General features: G+C 46.0%; 1 protein-coding gene across 5 annotated transcripts in view; it reads left to right on the plus strand.

The window, feature by feature from the left end:
* MKNK1 (MAPK interacting serine/threonine kinase 1) overlaps positions 1-16,268 on the plus strand; it is a 45,154-nt gene that overhangs the window by 18,327 nt on the left and 10,559 nt on the right. For 2 of the 5 annotated variants that reach the window (XM_052636726.1, XM_052636727.1), the window contains exons 3-9: positions 637-743; positions 2,912-3,013; positions 5,500-5,597; positions 8,328-8,407; positions 10,306-10,379; positions 12,456-12,560; positions 15,849-15,904. In XM_052636726.1, coding sequence (XP_052492686.1) covers positions 728-743; positions 2,912-3,013; positions 5,500-5,597; positions 8,328-8,407; positions 10,306-10,379; positions 12,456-12,560; positions 15,849-15,904 — 531 coding nt within the window. In that variant the 5' untranslated portion in view covers positions 637-727. Of the gene's footprint in view, positions 1-636; positions 744-2,544; positions 2,592-2,911; positions 3,014-5,499; positions 5,598-8,327; positions 8,408-10,305; positions 10,380-12,455; positions 12,561-15,848; positions 15,905-16,268 lie in introns of all 5 variants that reach the window. The other 3 variants (XM_052636729.1, XM_052636730.1, XM_052636728.1) reach the window with 3 other exon arrangements.

Consider the following 16,268-nt stretch of genomic DNA (forward strand, 5'->3'; position numbering starts at 1 on the left):
CACGTAGAGGGCCTGGTGACAGGCCTGCACCTAAGCCCAAGGGTGTATGTCCTCTCCTGTCATTTTTACTTCAGTACACATTTTCTGAAGCCTGGTATGCATCTGACTGCACCATGATTTACTTAGAAGACACAGGGGTGAGCAGGTGAAGACAGCTCTGGCCTTTAGGACGCTGGAGAGAGCTCAAGGCCCAGTAGCCCCGGTGCTCTAGCATTAGTGCCAGCAGGGTGTTTGGAAGCAGTGGCTGGAGGACCCTACACAGTACAGTACAGGAATCTCTTTGCATAGATTTCCAAAGTATTTGTGAAGACCTTAAGTTATTATAAGAGAGAGGAGACTTTTGAGCTGGGCTTTGATGGCTGAGAGGAGTTCTTAGGCCAAGGAAAGGAGGTGAGCCAAGGACCAGCTTGATTGTGGAGCCTCGCACCCTGAGGAAGCCTTTATCAAATGATTACACACATAATAAACGAAGGTCCCAAGAGAGTGCATGGACAGTCTCCAGGTAAAGAGCTTTCAGCCCTTTGGTAAGATGACACATCCCCATCCCACTTCCTGCCCCACCCACCCCCCACTGTAAACAGGGAAGTTAAATATGTTTTTTCACTTCACTGCCTTCCTGCATTTTTTTCTTCCTAGTTTCAAAAACAACTCTCCTTCAACAAGTTCTGTTTCCAGGGAAAGTCTTAACCATCTGTCCCTTCTGGCATACCCTCTTCCCTTGGAATCCATGCAGAATAGACCAGGTACTCTATCTTTTTGTGTGTGAAGCCATAAAATCTTATATCGCATGTGTGGCAGTGCTCAGAGGTATGCTGCTTCCACGAGAGGCTCCCTCAGCCCTGCTGTGGTGAAAACCAAGTATAAATTGCGACTAACAGGGTTTTCTAGCTAGAGTCATAAGTATGTCTGAGCGTCCCCCGTGAACCATAATGCCGCCAGCTCTCTTGCTGTGCCTCTCCATTGCTGCCTTTGGGCTGTTTTGCTTGTCCTTCAGCCCTCCTTCAGAGCGTGGACAGGGGAAGGAAAAAGAGAAGTGAATCCCAGATCTGTCCACTCTGCACTTGGCTCACAGTGCTAGTGAGAAAATAGATGTGGGGCCAGGTGGGAGGGGGCTTGCCACTGGACTGCGCACAAGGGCAGGGCAAGAGGGACAGTGGTCCCTCCTCAGCCTGCTGTCCCCTTGCCCAGTGTCCCCTTCCTGGGGTCTTGAAGACAAGTGACCCTGTGTTTTATTTCTGTAGAATTTCTTACTATGTTGGGCGTCTCTTTTTCTTTTAGTCTCCCTTTGGGAGGATGGATCTTGGGGTGCTAATGTTTAAGTTCGGTTCTTTGAATTCATAGCATGTTGCAGTCCCCAGATACATCTTGTGCTTAAAGCTGTCAGCTAGAGTAGTAGAGATCCTTTGTGGATTCCTTTTCTTCACGTGCTCATCTGTACTCTAAAATGGAAATGAAAGTCTGCTGTCCGCGGATCCTAAAAACGGAAGGGAAGGAAGAATGCACCTCCATTGAGCTGTCAGACACTTGGCTGCTTACCCAGGTTTTTCTGGATTGTGCTATTGAAACGTGCCATTGTTCTGTGTGCTTTCTCCCAGTGGCTGTTGCATACTTGCTTCTGAGAACAATGTACAGTAGCTATGCCTAGGCTCTAATCTGTCTTCCTGAGCAGACTTGCCAATTTTCTGATCGTGTTCAGCTGGGGTCCTCTGAGTAGAGAGTAGGCCTTTCCCCTCAGTGGGCAAAGAGCCAGCTTCCACTTCAAAATCTCAGAAAAAAAAAAGAAAGAAATCCAGCAACCCAAGCCTGTGTTTACTGAAGGTTGGTCTAAAAGTCTCTCACATTGTATACCCCATCAGCACTCGAGCGCCTCTATTTTAGAAGGATGTAAAGGTTTAATCACCCTGGTGGGGATTTAGACCCAGAGACTTCAGAGAAATCTTATTATTTCTAACTGCAGGCAAAGGGTATTAAGGCTCCACTCTGGATCAAGGGCATGACATGTTCTATAAGTAATTTATCTTTAACAGGGGAAGGCCCTTACTAGAGTGTCTTAGAAACAGGACTGTGATTGGCCACTGGTTCATTATTCCTCCTTTTCTCTTTCCCCCTCTCAGTCTCCTGCTTTATTTTCTCTGGCCGTACCCTTTTCTGTCCAGTGTCTAAATGTCTGCCTCACAAATCCTCCCTTTAAGGTGGGGAGCCAGGTGCCTTCCAGGGAGAGATAATAATGTTTTTGTAAAATAACTGAATCCAGCAACACGGCATAGACCTGTTAACGGCAGACTTCTGAGTGGACCCTACCTGCATCCTCTGAAATAAGGAGCTAAGGAGGGAGAGTGTGCCTCACAGGCCCTCAAGTCTATGCTCTTGGACATGAAGGAATTTAGGGCCACCCTCAAACCAAACCCCTGCCCTGTTGTACTTCACAGAAGCAGTCTCCACTGAGGACCTTTTGAATCCTTTGCACATCCGCAGGGGTGTTACTGAACATGTCATTTCATTTGTATGGACTGCCCTCTCAAACCCATCTCCATTTCTGCTTAGCTCGCTGGGTCCTACCTTTCTGGTGCTGAGGCTGGAAGATGTCACAGGTAGGATTCTGCTTAAGGATTCATTGCTCAGTTTGGTGGCACATCTCAATCCATGTGCTAATGAGCTTGGTTTCAGCAGGCTTCTGCTATCCACTTTTAATCTAGCCCATCTGTCTGAATTCCTTTCCACAGTTAATGATCTCCTATAATGGTTCGCCTTTAGTTTTGCCTCCTGGGTCAAAACAGATCAATAGTCCTCATAGATATTTAAAAGCCATGAGTGTAAAGCTCCTGGGTCTCCCCCCTCCTCTTTCTTCTGGGTGAACTTATAGCTTGATCAGTCCAGTGATATTTCCGATCCATCTCCTCTCTTCTCCCAGAGATGGGTAGCAGTGAACCCGTTCCCATTGCAGAAAGTGACAAGAGGAAGAAGAAGAAGCGGAAGGCCCGGGCCACTGATTCCTTGCCAGGAAAGTTTGAAGGTTGGTCACTCTCTTTGATCTCTTAGAGCTGGGTCGTTGACTCCCCAGGTATACCAGCATCCTGGAAGCCCTGAGTATAGATCTCAGAGCCAGCTTCATGTTTCTCCATGTGATAGGCACGGAAGATAGGAGTGAGAGACATGAGCATAAAGAAAAAGCCACGTGAGGACACAGCAAGAAGGTGGTGTCTGTAAGCCTCATAGACCCCAAATCTGGCAGCACCTCGAATCTTGGACTTATGGCCTCCAGAACTGTGCAAAAATGCATTTCTATGGTCTAAGCCACCCAGTCGGTGGTATCTAGATATGGCAGCGCTAGCTAATACACTTTTAAGCTGAGAAAATTTTTTTTAAAAGGCGAAGATGAGACGGTTTATAGAAAGGGGGTGACAGAGAGAGAGCACCAGGATGGGAAAAGCTCCCAGATGATGCACAGGCCTCCTCTGAATGGTCTGAGCCCTTCATCACGGAACAGAAAGGCAGCCTATCACAGTCGCATATGGAGCAAGGTCGCCTAGTATGTTTCAGCCCCTTTTCAGATGTAATCCTTCCCTCCGCTAGTCTTGGAGGAGCTGCTGAGAGGTGGAACAACCATGGCAGAAGAAGATGAAACATCAAAGGCTGTGGCTGCAAATGAAACTTAAATCTTCTAGGCAGTTCCTTGGCAGTCCACTGGTTAGGACTCCGCACTTTCACTACTATGGCCTGGTCCCTAGTTGGGGAACTAAGATCCTGCAGGCCATGTGGCATGGCCAGACCAGAAAAAAAAGAAAGAGACGTAAACCTTCTATCAGTAGAGAATTCAGCTCCTAGAGATTGCAGCTATTTGTGCTGGATGACTGACTCCATTTGAACAGTGCATGTTGTGTTCAGGGGACATGATCAGGTCATCAAACATTTTGAACACTGTGAGGCACTAGGCTCAGAGCTGGTCCTGCTATCACTGGGCACTAGATGGGATGAAGTGACTCATTGGACACACCTGCAAGTTTCAGTCATTATTCCTAGGAGTAACCAAGGAATGACGGAGTGACCCCCAGCATCTACTTTTGTTTCTTTCATTGTGAGACTTGAAATAGCTTCCCTGTATGGTCCCTCTTTCCAGCACTGCAGACATAACTAGTGAATTGATTGTTTTGTAGAGTGGTCCTAAAACAAACCCTTTGTAAGTCCTAAAACAAACCCTTTGGAATATTGGACTTCCAGCCACCAACCTGTCCTGACGTGTGCAGGGGCTACTATCCAAGTATCCATTGTGAGAGAAGCATGTCATTTAAAATACAAACAGCTGTAAGACCAAACAGTGATGGAACCAAGAAGGTGCTTAGTGTAAGGTTTTGTCTATTTGTGTTTAACAATAATGTGTGTATGGCAGAGAGGGTGAAGGTGGGGAATGAACAAAAGTCCCATGGGTTTTAGAATAGTTTCCAAATCAACAGGTCTTTCTCTTTCAATGAACAAGAGAGTATTTCCTGTTATTCACAGATGACTTGTGCAATTATGGAGTTTCTCATAACTAAGTGATAAAATCTAATTTCATGGTTAACAGTATTCTGCGGGTTTTAATGCTAGGCTACCTTTAAAGGAAAAAGGTGAAGAACAGTAGCCAAGGGAGGAAGAGGTCAGCTCAGCAGAGGCCTTGATGGAGCTGTGGCTTCCTTTGGAAGGGGTTCAGAGAGCTTGTGCTGTTCGTGAGCCTGGGAGATCACCTAAATATACTTTTGACCCAGGGCTATTGCTGTGTTAGAATCACTCTGACTCAGCACTCTAAAAACCTCGAGGCATCCGTTTGCATCTTACTTCTCTCTCCTGTTTCCTGTGGGCAACTGCTGGAAACTTCTCAGAAATCTCCAGTGACTTCCGCTATGTGTGGTATAAAATAAAGCAGTGCTTTATTCCCCTTTGTATCACCAGTTCCTAGCACTGGTCATGTGGTAGGTGCTCAACAAATGAGTGAGTGAATGAATGATGTCCAGTCAGATCGCATCCCTTCTGTGAGGATCCCCCAGATCCACTGAGCAGATTTAACCTTCCCCTTCCCCTTCCCCTGCTCTTTTTTTTCTTACTGTGTTTCATCCCTCTCTGGTTTATTCTGGGGTCACTTGTGTACATACCTGTCTGTCTTCCCCAGCAGACTGTGACTCTCAAAGGCCAGGGACTATATTTTATTCCTCACTCTGTCCCTATTGTGAGTCTGACAGGTTGTCTGGCACACAGTAGGTGCTTGGGAAGCATGTGCTGAATTGAACCCCCTTCACTGACCTCATCTCTAAAATGAGGAACAAGATCCTGCGATGAGACCTGCTTGTCGTGAAGCTGAGTCCCAAGGCAGCCGGCAGCACTAGTGGCCTTTCTCATCAATGAGCACTGCCGGGTCCTTGAGCACCTGCGCTGTCAGACTGGGGAAGCCAAGTGACACAGCTCTTCTTTCCTTCTCTGCAAAGGGGTGACTCATCTTGTTATGCTTCTCCTCCATTTCACCTCTAGATGTGTACAAGCTGACCTCTGAACTGCTGGGAGAGGGAGCCAATGCCAAAGTTCAAGTTGCCGTGAGCCTGCAGAATGGCAACGAGTATGCTGTCAAAGTGAGTGTCTCATCTAGATGCCAGAATTTACTTTGCAGATAGTGAGTCCCAGCTTGTCCTAAACCAGATACATTTTACATTTCACAGCATAGTGGCTTAATAAGAATGGGAGCTCCAAAGCTGTATTCACTGGATTCAGTGATTTCTCTACTTACTTGCTGTGTAACATTGGACAAGTTACTTAACCTTTCTGTCCTTCAGTTTCTTCACCTGTATAATGAGTGTAATAATAGAACTTATATGGTATTGTTGTGAGGTTTAAGTAAGTTAATATGTGTAAAGTGCTTAGGGCAATGCCTCTGGTGAATGAAGTCAGCTTCAGAAAACAGTCAGATTTGGAATTAGAAGACCTGTCTGAATCTCTTTTTTGACAAACTACTACTATTTCACTTGGGACAAGTCACTGAACCTCTTTGAGTCTCAGTTCTCACATTTCTAGAAGGAAGATAATTATACCAACCCTTCCAATCTCATGCAGTGGTTATGAAGATGGAAACAAAAATGAACTGGTAGAGGTAGAAACACTGCACAGTTTACAAGATGCTGTACAAGTGATGTACAACAGAGTGTTGACAAGGACTAAGTGCTCAGCTTTGGGGCACGAGAAGTATTTTCCTGCTATATGACCTCAGAGTGGCTTACCTTGCCCCTCTGCTCTTCTGTTTGCTGACGCTACATGAAAGAAGGGTTGGATCTAAAGCAGTGGTTCTCAAAGTGTGGTCCCTGCATTATCAGCATCAGCACAACTTGATGATCTGGGAACTTGTTAGAGACACAAATTATCTGACTCTATCCTAGACCTGCTGAATCAGAAACTTGGGGCAGGCCCCAGCAACGTTAATTTGAACCATCCAGGTGATTCTGGTGCACACCAAAGTTTTCAAGACATCTGCCTGAGCCAGCAGCTCTCATCGCTGCTTCAAATGGGTAAACCCAGCCAAACTGGCTTCTGAAAGACATGTTTCTCCTTTTAACCACATGGTCATAGTCCCAGATGGATTTATAAAGGAGAACACTTTTGCTAAGCCACAGCCCTTTTTGCTGGAGTGTTGCTTCATGTGGTAGCAAAAGCATTATCTTGATTCCTTGTTCTAAACAGATCAGTATAAATTTCAAGTAATTTTTTAGAATATGCCTAAGTGGGTAAATGTAAATGGATTGTCAAATATTTAATACATTTGTGGATGACAGAACTACTTCTTCAAGGCTGCCCTTCCTCCATGCTCCCTGGCATCTTTGGGCAAATATCAGACCTAGGCGGGGCAATGCTTCAGTTTCAGCAGTGCTGCCCATGTCTCACAGCTCTCCTGTTCTTTGAAAGTGCCCCAGATGTGGGCTACTTCTCCAGCCTGGCTCCACTATACTTGATTTTATTAGGGCTTTGCATAACAGCCATCCAACTGATGAATCCTAGAGTCTTACTCTTGGAATGGAATTTCAAGATAACCTGGTCCTCAGCCTCCCTTGTAACTCCTCATAGTTTTCCATGTTTTGCACACCCCTGCGATCTCTGGTAGCAAGAGCTGTTTGCCTCCTCAGAGAAAATCGTGCCATCCAGCTATGCTGGATAGTTGCCTGCTGGGAATTTCTTCCTAACTTTGATCTGCCTGATGAACGAACAAGCTGAATAGCTTCTGTGCCCCAGAACCACACCTCTCTGACAGCTCAGAACTGGAGTCCATCGGTTTACTAACCAACTTGGACTTATTTAGAAAATTACACTTGGTTGTAGATGTGCGTGCTGCTACATATTGGAGACACTTGAAGTGTCTTTGGTGACAGTCTTGGGATGAAGGACCCAGATGTCTGCCCACCCCACACATGGGACTGCCAGACAGTGCCAGCTCTGCAGAAGACTTGCTCACAGGCTCTACCCGCAGTGGTTTGGGGCTCTGGATGGGTCTACAGAGATGTGCAGAGTAAGCCAGTCCCCGCATAACCCCCTTGCTCATCTGTTGGCTGGCCCATTCCTTCAGCCACTACTTGCCAAGCATCTCCAGGTATAGGTAGGGAGGGGGAGCAGCTCACAGCATCATTGGAGAGACAGAGCCTCCAGGTTCTCTGAGCAAAGTTGTGTAGGATATAAGCGGATGTTGGACAGCAAGGGCTTTAGAAGCAGCTATGGGCTTGAATGGCAGCCTACCACTTAGCAGAGCTGTGGGCAAAATGCTTTACCTTTGCCTGTTCTTTCGGGATTGTGTTGTAAGGATTAACTGAGATTATGTACCTAAATGACTTCATACAGTGCCTGCCAAAGGGTAAGTTCTCAGAAGAATTGCAGAAGCGGCATCTGAGCTGGGTGTTGGAGCTTTATTTCCTCTTCACTGTATCCCTTATCCCCTTGCTCTTCCTCCAGCACTAGGAGATCCTTCAGTAGGGCTTGTAAGTTCTTAGCCTTAAGGCAGAGAGAGATGCCTTCAGAATAGGAGCTTGGGAGAGCTGGTTCTTTGTCTTGCTGGCTGCCTCAGTCTCCCTGGCTGCTGGGGTAGTGCCCTCACAGGCTTCGATGGCGATGTACTTGGCCAGAGTCAAACAGGTGGGCTAGAAGGTCCTGGGACCAGTCTGTTGCTTTGCTGACAGAACCACAGTGCCTGCATCGCCATGGCCTACTCCAGACTTGTGCTTGACACTGGATTTGGGCTGAATTTGGCCTTGTGCTCTGCCAGAGGGCACCTGTTGGGAGTGTTTTGACCAGGTAGGTGTATATGACAGGTTTTATTTTTCACACAGATCATCGAAAAACATGCAGGGCACAGTCGGAGCAGGGTATTTCGGGAGGTGGAGACGCTCTATCAGTGTCAAGGAAACAAGTGAGTATAGTGTTGGGTGACTTGCTGCTTCTCTTGGGGGGATGGTTGGCTGCAGAAAAGGAAGTTGTTTCTCACCATCTCCCAACCCCAGCAGTTAGCTCTTGCTCCTTCCCCCGCAACTGTATATAACTCCTTCCATCTTACAATTTTTAAAAGAGAAAGAGAGAGAGAGAAGCAGCAGCAGCAAAGAAGCTTGTCTTCTGTGTAGGCTGAAGTACTATACATACCAGGAATTTAGGCAAATTAGAAGAGCAAGCAATCTGAATCAGTGGCTGCTTGGAAAAAAAACAGGTTTTATTTCTTGCAAGCACCTGTAGAAAGTAGGTTGAGTGTTGCCTAGTAGAAATCTATAGGGACCTGCTTTAGTAAATAGATGAGGATGATAATAACTGTGAAGACTATTTGTGCTGTTTTCTTTTTCTAGCATATTTACATGTGTGCAGCTACTACTAGGGCTTCCCTCATAGCCCAGCTGGTAAAGAATCCACCTATAATGCAGGAGACCCCTGTTCAATACCTGGGTCGGGAAGATCCGCTGGAGAAGGGATAGGCTACCTACTCGAGTATTCTTGGGCTTTCCTCGTGGTTTAGCTGGTAGAGAATCCACCTGCAATGCAGGAGACCTGGGTTCAATTCCTGGGTTGGGAAGATCCCCTGGAGAAGGGAAAAATTACCCACTCCAGTATTCTGGCCTAGAGAATTCCGTGGACTATACAGTCCATGGGGTTGCAAAGAGTTGGACATGACCGAGCAACTTTGACTTTCAGCTACTACAAAGGGTCCTGAAACCTTGTTTAACACTCTTGGCTTGATAACTGGGCCAAGGTGTTCTCTAGCCCCATCTTATTCTGCTCACCACCAGCTCTGAATGAATGGCTCTCCCACTGTGGCTTTAAATCAGGGTCACCTCTAAGACTCCGCTTCCCGCTCTCTCCTGTCATGGCAGGGTCAGCAGGGAGCCAGTGGCCGGTATTGATGGCTTTGTCATTAAGCCTGGAAGAAGGGGGCTGCTGTTGATTTAACTCCAGGCACTGCCTCTACAATCTTCTTTCAAATTAGGCCATTTTGGCCATCTTATTCGGCCGCCTTTTTGCTAGTAAAAGCCTGATGTCTGTCCCAAAGTGGTCAGCATTTTTTTATGAGAGACAGATTTTTATTTTCAGCCCTGCAGCTTTTGAGTTCAGCATTACAGACTCTACTTGGTTTATTTCATTCTTTAAAAGAAAAAAAGCCCCCAACACCTCTGATATCCAGGCTGGTGGCTTCCCTACTGAGTTACAAGACGACCTTGTTGGCAGAGCGCAGTAATGCTCAGGCAGACAGAGAGTGCTCACCGGGGAAGGCCACAAGTGCTACGGTGGCGGGGAGCGCGGCCGTTTCATTAAGTAGCGCTTAGCAGTTAGGGTCTAGCAGTGCCCACGTTAGGCCCCAAGTCTATTTGACAGATGTTTCCATTTTCTCCAGGCAATGTAAATACTGCCCCGTGATTTATGGGCAAGAGGGAGGGCAAGTAATTATTTGCTGCTTGCCTCCAGGACACACACCTACTATTCAGTGTTATTAGCCGCAATTGCTTCCAGTTGGCTGCAGATTTTATTCAGTTTAATGTGACCGGGACTTTTTTTATAACTCTACCTAGTGGGTTTTAGGGTTGGGGTTTGACAGCACAGACTTGGTGAAAACACCAGAGACTAAACATTATGGAAAGATAAGGTGACCTGAATCTTGCTAACACCGTTGGCTGCTTCTTAAACCTGGGTCTTTAATAAGCATTCCGATTTCAAGTTGATTTCTGCCCGTTACAGAGCATCTGGTTTTTTTTTTGTCTATTTAAAAGTGAGCGTCAATCTATAACACCATTTTCCCTTTTTTTTTCCTCCTATTTTTCCCTATTTAAGGCACATTTTGGAGCTGATTGAGTTCTTTGAAGACGACACAAGGTTTTACTTGGTCTTTGAGAAATTGCAAGGAGGTACTTACTGTTGAGCGTGTGTTCGGACTTCTGATTAAGACCCAGGGTAGTGATCATCCATCATGAATCCCAGAGACTTCTAAAATGAGTCAAGCTAATAAAAAGGATGAAGGACTTAAAACTGCCCTTGGTTTGGGAGAAGGGAGGCCGGAGGGAAGGATGATAATTAGCATTTTGCAGGACTTAGAATGTCATTGGTATGTACATTCTATAAATGCCTTCTCATTATAATAGGGCTCATATATAGATATATTTCATCATCAATTTATCAATCCATTGTTTTGACATTTCACTATTTAATGGAATTAATTATGGGGCAGAAGCTTTTACATACACTACAAAGTCCAAAAAGGCTCACCAGAGGAGAGGAGGGACACATTGTTTAGGACACAGACGGGGATAGAAAGGAGGCCTGAGAAGTGCCGTCCTGCAGATGGAAAGATGCCATTCTCGACCACCACTGCTACTGCCTTTACCCACACACATGATCGCTGGAATATATATTTAAGTTGCTTTTCTGACATAGAGAAGCCCCTTCCCTCCCTATCACTCGCCCATCCCTAGGTCACATTTGCAAGGTGAAGGTTAAGGAGGATGTCTGGAACGGAGTGGAGGTCTACACGGGGAGGGGCTAGCTGGTTAAGGGAGCTCCGTCTCTTACTAGCTATGTGACCTTGAGCAAGTCATCTAAACTTTCTAAATGGTACTCTCTGTAATCTGTAAATAGGGGAAATGACAGCTCCTACCTCCTTGGAACGCTGTCAAGATTAAATGCGATAATTCATGTGAAATGCTTAGCTCAGTGCCCAGTGGGCATTAAAGGTTTAACAAATGTCAGCTGTTAGTATTATTAAAACAATTGGGTGTACTGGGGGCTATTATAGACATGTACTCTTCACCTTCCCTTTTAACAAATTTGGAAACAAGACTTGAGCAATCCCAAGACTTAACCTAGAGCCAGTTTTCTCAGAATGTTCCACAGTGTATTGGGATCCTTTGATTGTTTACTCTGGCAAGTGAAAGATCTTTCATCCTCTTCCCACATCAAAAGCCAGAGATAATAAGTAAACATGTGCCATTTGTAGGACACAGAGACAGCACCTTCAGGCCAGAAATTCTGGCTTCCAGTGGTGAGCACAGACCACATGGAACCAAGCCATATGCTCATGCCTGTGTGTGCCCTGCTTCACCCAGCGGCACTAGCACTGTGAATTACCTGTTCTGAGATGCTTGATGCAGCCAGGTTCATCTGTAGCCGTATCACTCAGAGCACAGCTCTACTGAGGCCAGACTCAGTGGGTAAAAAAGAATGATTGGTTGGCTCAGGGATTCTATCCCCGAAGCAGTCAAACCACAAGTCCTGCTGAGGAGAGGTCTGCACAGGCTCCAGGGCCAGACTTACTGGGCTCGAGTCCTGATGACGCCACCATTTACTGATACATGGCCTGGAACAAGTTGCTTAACCTTTCTTGGCTTCAGGTTAGCGAGGATTACTCTGTTTTGTACATTATGTCCAGTTGCAGTGAGGATAAGATAATCTATTTTTAAAATATCACATAGTGCTTGGTACAGAGCAACTACTCAATAAATATTAGCCATTGCCAACAAAATAACAGCAACAACAATAATAATAATAAATGGGAAATTTCAGGAGAGAAAGCAGTTTTTTCCCTTTTTCTAGACTTTACACAACCAGTAGAGGTGTGGCATTTCCACCTGAAGGACTGTGCTCTTGTTTGGACCTGAGCTCAGATGCAAGGGAGGAAAAGTTCCTCTAGAGAGGCCCCCAGCCCCAGGTGGAGTCACTTTTAGTTCTTTTCGATTTCAGAAGCCAGATCTGCCCCACATCTGCCCTTCTGCACTCATCATAAACAGGTGCAGAAGATAGCTGTCCAGTTCCGTTCAGTCCAGTTTTGTGCTGGTACCTGGTCTGTGCCAGATACCACACTGGTGCTGGACATTCAGTGATGAGTAAGCCTGTGTCCCCACTTGAAACTTTTGAAAACTTGGCCTCTGAGAAGGTACTACTCTTACTAGAGCCTGAAAAGACAGTCCTCTGCCCCCTCTGCTCTTCAGGCTCCATCCTGGCCCACATCCAGAAGCAGAAGCACTTCAATGAGCGAGAAGCCAGCCGAGTGGTACGGGATGTTGCCGCCGCCCTTGACTTCCTGCACACCAAGGGTGAGCCAGGCCTTGGCCTTAGTGGGTGGGTTGGGCTGGTTGCCTCTGAGGGCCAAGGGAGAGGGGCAGCCCAGGTAGAAGGCTGGGAGCTGGTGCAGCTAGCAGGCACACCCACGACGGTGAGGGGGGGTAGGCCAGGGTGGCGCCTACACTTCTGATGGGGATGGCAGGTGGTTGTGGAGCTATTAAGCAGGCTAGGGATACAGGAGAAAGAGCAAGGAAGGGAAAAAATAGATTTCATGTTGAACAAGGGATGTCTGAGTGTGTGTATGTGAATGACCTTTTCCTTTACTAATGAAGAATACAAAAATCATGCATAAGACAACCTAGATTCTAGGATGAATATTTGGGTATTTTTCAGTCTAGTGTTTTAAAATATATCACCCATATCTCTTTTTTCAAAATTGGCATGGTAGTATATGTGTAGTTTTATATCTTGTTCACAATAAATGGGAAATGCATTTTTCTATTAACATGGTAAGTTGGAGGTATCTGTTGAACATTGATTGTGATGGTAAATAGCAGGCTACTATTGTTTGAATTATACTTCAGTGTATGGTTCCTTATCTAGAACTTTTGTAGTCAATTAAATATTTTAGCACATTATATGTTTTCACATTTCTGGAAATATGTTTACTATCACATACATTTGAAAACTTGCCTAACAGCAATACCATGGCAAAAATGAATTCTGGCTTCACCTTTTTTTTTTACCAGCTATGTGCTCTCCCAGTAACAGTGGCTCCCTCCTAGAGCTGTGGTGAGAATTAAGAGAAATCAGAATGATATCATCAACAGTAGCTAACACTTACGTAGCACTTGTTATGTGCCAGGCACTGTCCTAGGTCTTTTATATATCGATTCGCTTACATAATTGTATGTCTCTTGTGTGTGTGTTGTACACATGTAACAGTGGAGCACAGTGCCTGGCACATAGTAGTTCTTCAAAAATATTTCCTCTACCCTCCACCGCCACCAGGCAGGCAGCATTTTTCCTCCTTATACTAATTCCCTTAAAGAAAAGTATCCTGCCTTCTGGGGTGGGGGTGGAGCGCATACTTTGAGGCTTAGTTCTGCTCCTTTCACTTCTGTGACATTGGCCAGGAGTGCTTAGGTCCACTTGCAGGCATGATGCTCCTGCGTCCTGCTTTGTGCCAGTGATACAGTGCAGCTGGTGAGGCGTGTGCAGGAGGGGAGGCTCACCGATCCACCTCACTTCCTCCGGGGCCTGAGGAAAGTGCTCCATGCCCACACTAGGGGCCTGACTTGCACATGGGATGAAAATTCCTGGAAGGGGGCATCTGTACTTTGCACAGCATGATGAATAGCAGTAGTTCTGTTTCTGAAAGCTGGGATGCATGTACGTAACACCTGCCTGACAGAGATTTACAACTGCTCTCCAAGCAGCCTCGGTAGATTGCAAAAACTGGGTCACACTTTTTACAAGATCCATACCTTGGAGGGGGGTAAAGGTGGTTTTATTTCTTATTTATTTATTTATTTTCACCAGAATGCACTACAGGGACCAGAGGCTGGTGGTGTCTTAGGAGTTCTGAAGTGAGCTGGTTAACATCTAGATGGCCAACTGCCCATGTGACTAGAAGTTGGAGGGGATGAAAAACGATTTGCAGCTGAACTTGGCTGTTTTCTAAATAACTTCACACCTGAAAGATGAATTGGGCTAGAATGGGTCAGCCTGAAACAAGTTCCATACTTTTAAATACTGGACACAGTGCAGCTCAACCTCTGGGAAATGAACTGAAGCAGCTCGATGGCCGGTGTGCTCACCGAGGCAGGCCCATTATTATGGCCTGACTCTTAGTTCTCAGACCGGGGGATGACGGGGCCACAGGCATCTATTTGAAGAGTAAGGCTCCATGTGTGGCTTGTGATCCTTCTGTGGGAGCACTTGCTGTAATGGAAAATATCTTTCACTTTTAGTGCAGCAGGTTGCAGCCTGGCTCAATTTGTGCAGCCTGGACTGAGTTGCTCTGGGTTCTCATTCAATTAGGTGACTGACGAAGTTACTTAGCCTGCTGGAGCTCAGGTTCTTCCTCCCTAGTGAAGAGCGTCCGGTGGGCTGGGCCTCTGCCTCCTGCCGATGAGCCAGAGGGCTGCCGGTGAAGTTGATCAGCAAGGGAGGTATAGTGAAGCAGAGTCTGCTGTTCTCCATTATTCCATGAATCCTCTGCTGCTTCCCAGTACTTCCAAGCAGTAGCTGTTGGACTTTTACTCTATTTTACAGCTCTTCTATCTCTGCACCATACATGCTGCAGGAGGAAAATGGGAGGTTTCTGAGTCCACCACTAGAACACCATGGCCATGAGTCTTTGTCAGTGTCTTTGGTTAGAATATGGTTTACCCCCAGATGCCTTGTTGGCCAAGTCAGCAGCTTTTAATGCCTCGTGTAAGCTGCTACCTGCAGTCTCCCTCAAGGAGGTCTAACCAAATGCAGGGATTGTTGTTGTTTAGTCCCTAAGTCACGTCCTACTCCTTTTTGACCCCATGGACTAGCCCGCCAGGCTCTGTCCACGGTCTTATTCAGGCAGGAATACTGGAGTGGGTTGTTGTTTCCTTCTCCAGGGGGAATCTTCCCAATCCAGGGATTGAACCCACATCTGCTGCATTGGCAGGTGGATTCTTTCCACTGAACCACCAGGGAAGCCCAAAATACAGGGGAGGTTCTTAAGAACAGCACCCTTGGGCCAAAGCAGTCCTTGCTGACCTTCTGATAGGACTGCCTTATACATGCAGAGTAAGTAAGAAGGGAGTCAGACAACCTTTGGGAGATTTGTTAACTAACTCTCAATCCTCTGAATATTCAGGGAGTCCTACTGAAGGAATCTTTTTTTTTTTTTAAGTTGGCCACACAAGAAGAAATGAGGTAAAGTAGATCCAGCCCCCTGAGATGCTCCTAAACAAGACACTAGTTATTTCTTCACTGCTGTTCCAAGCAGGGCTGTTTGGAGGGCTCTTTGCTCTGGTTCGTATTAGGCTGCTTACTCTGAGTTGGCAGTGCAGTGCTAAGAGGTGGGCTGGCTGGGATTCATTTAGCCCTTCTTATCCCTGCTAGACTTCTAAAGCTTCTGCTTCAGAAGAACTTGCAGAATCAACTGGGCTTTCTGTTTGTGTCTCTGGTTACTTCTGCCTCCTGTAGCTCGTTGATTTTTTAATGTACCATAATTGGGAATTAATCTGCGAACGACAGCATTTGGGAAAATTAATTGTGTGTGGAATGTTTGATAATTGTGTGTATGTTAACCATTTCTTTGTTCTTTGTCATTTCAGGCATTGCTCATCGTGATCTGAAGCCAGAAAATATACTTTGTGAATCTCCAGAAAAGGTACCTGGGGCCTGATTTGGGGTGTCACAGTTGACACAGACGCAGGGAAGCCATCCTTACTTTCAGTGTATATCAGCAGCTCTCTCAGCCTCAGTTGAACTGACTGTTAGTCTTGTCCTAATGTGTAGTGTTTCTGCGTCCCAGGCAGGGCTAGTCCTGGGCCCTTCTGTGTTCTTTATGAGCAGATTGTCGTAAACCTAAGAATTTGCAAAATATATGAGACCTGCACACAGTGATTGTTTTCTAGTCCACTGCACCTACATTTAGAGCAGTAGATGTGAGTCAAACAGCAATTCGATCTTACATCAAGCAAATCTCTGCTTGTGAATGATGTTTATGTTACAGAATGTATGCCTGCTATCAT

Source organism: Budorcas taxicolor, chromosome 3 (genome assembly GCF_023091745.1).
Source record: "Budorcas taxicolor isolate Tak-1 chromosome 3, Takin1.1, whole genome shotgun sequence".
NCBI lineage: Eukaryota > Metazoa > Chordata > Mammalia > Artiodactyla > Bovidae > Budorcas > Budorcas taxicolor.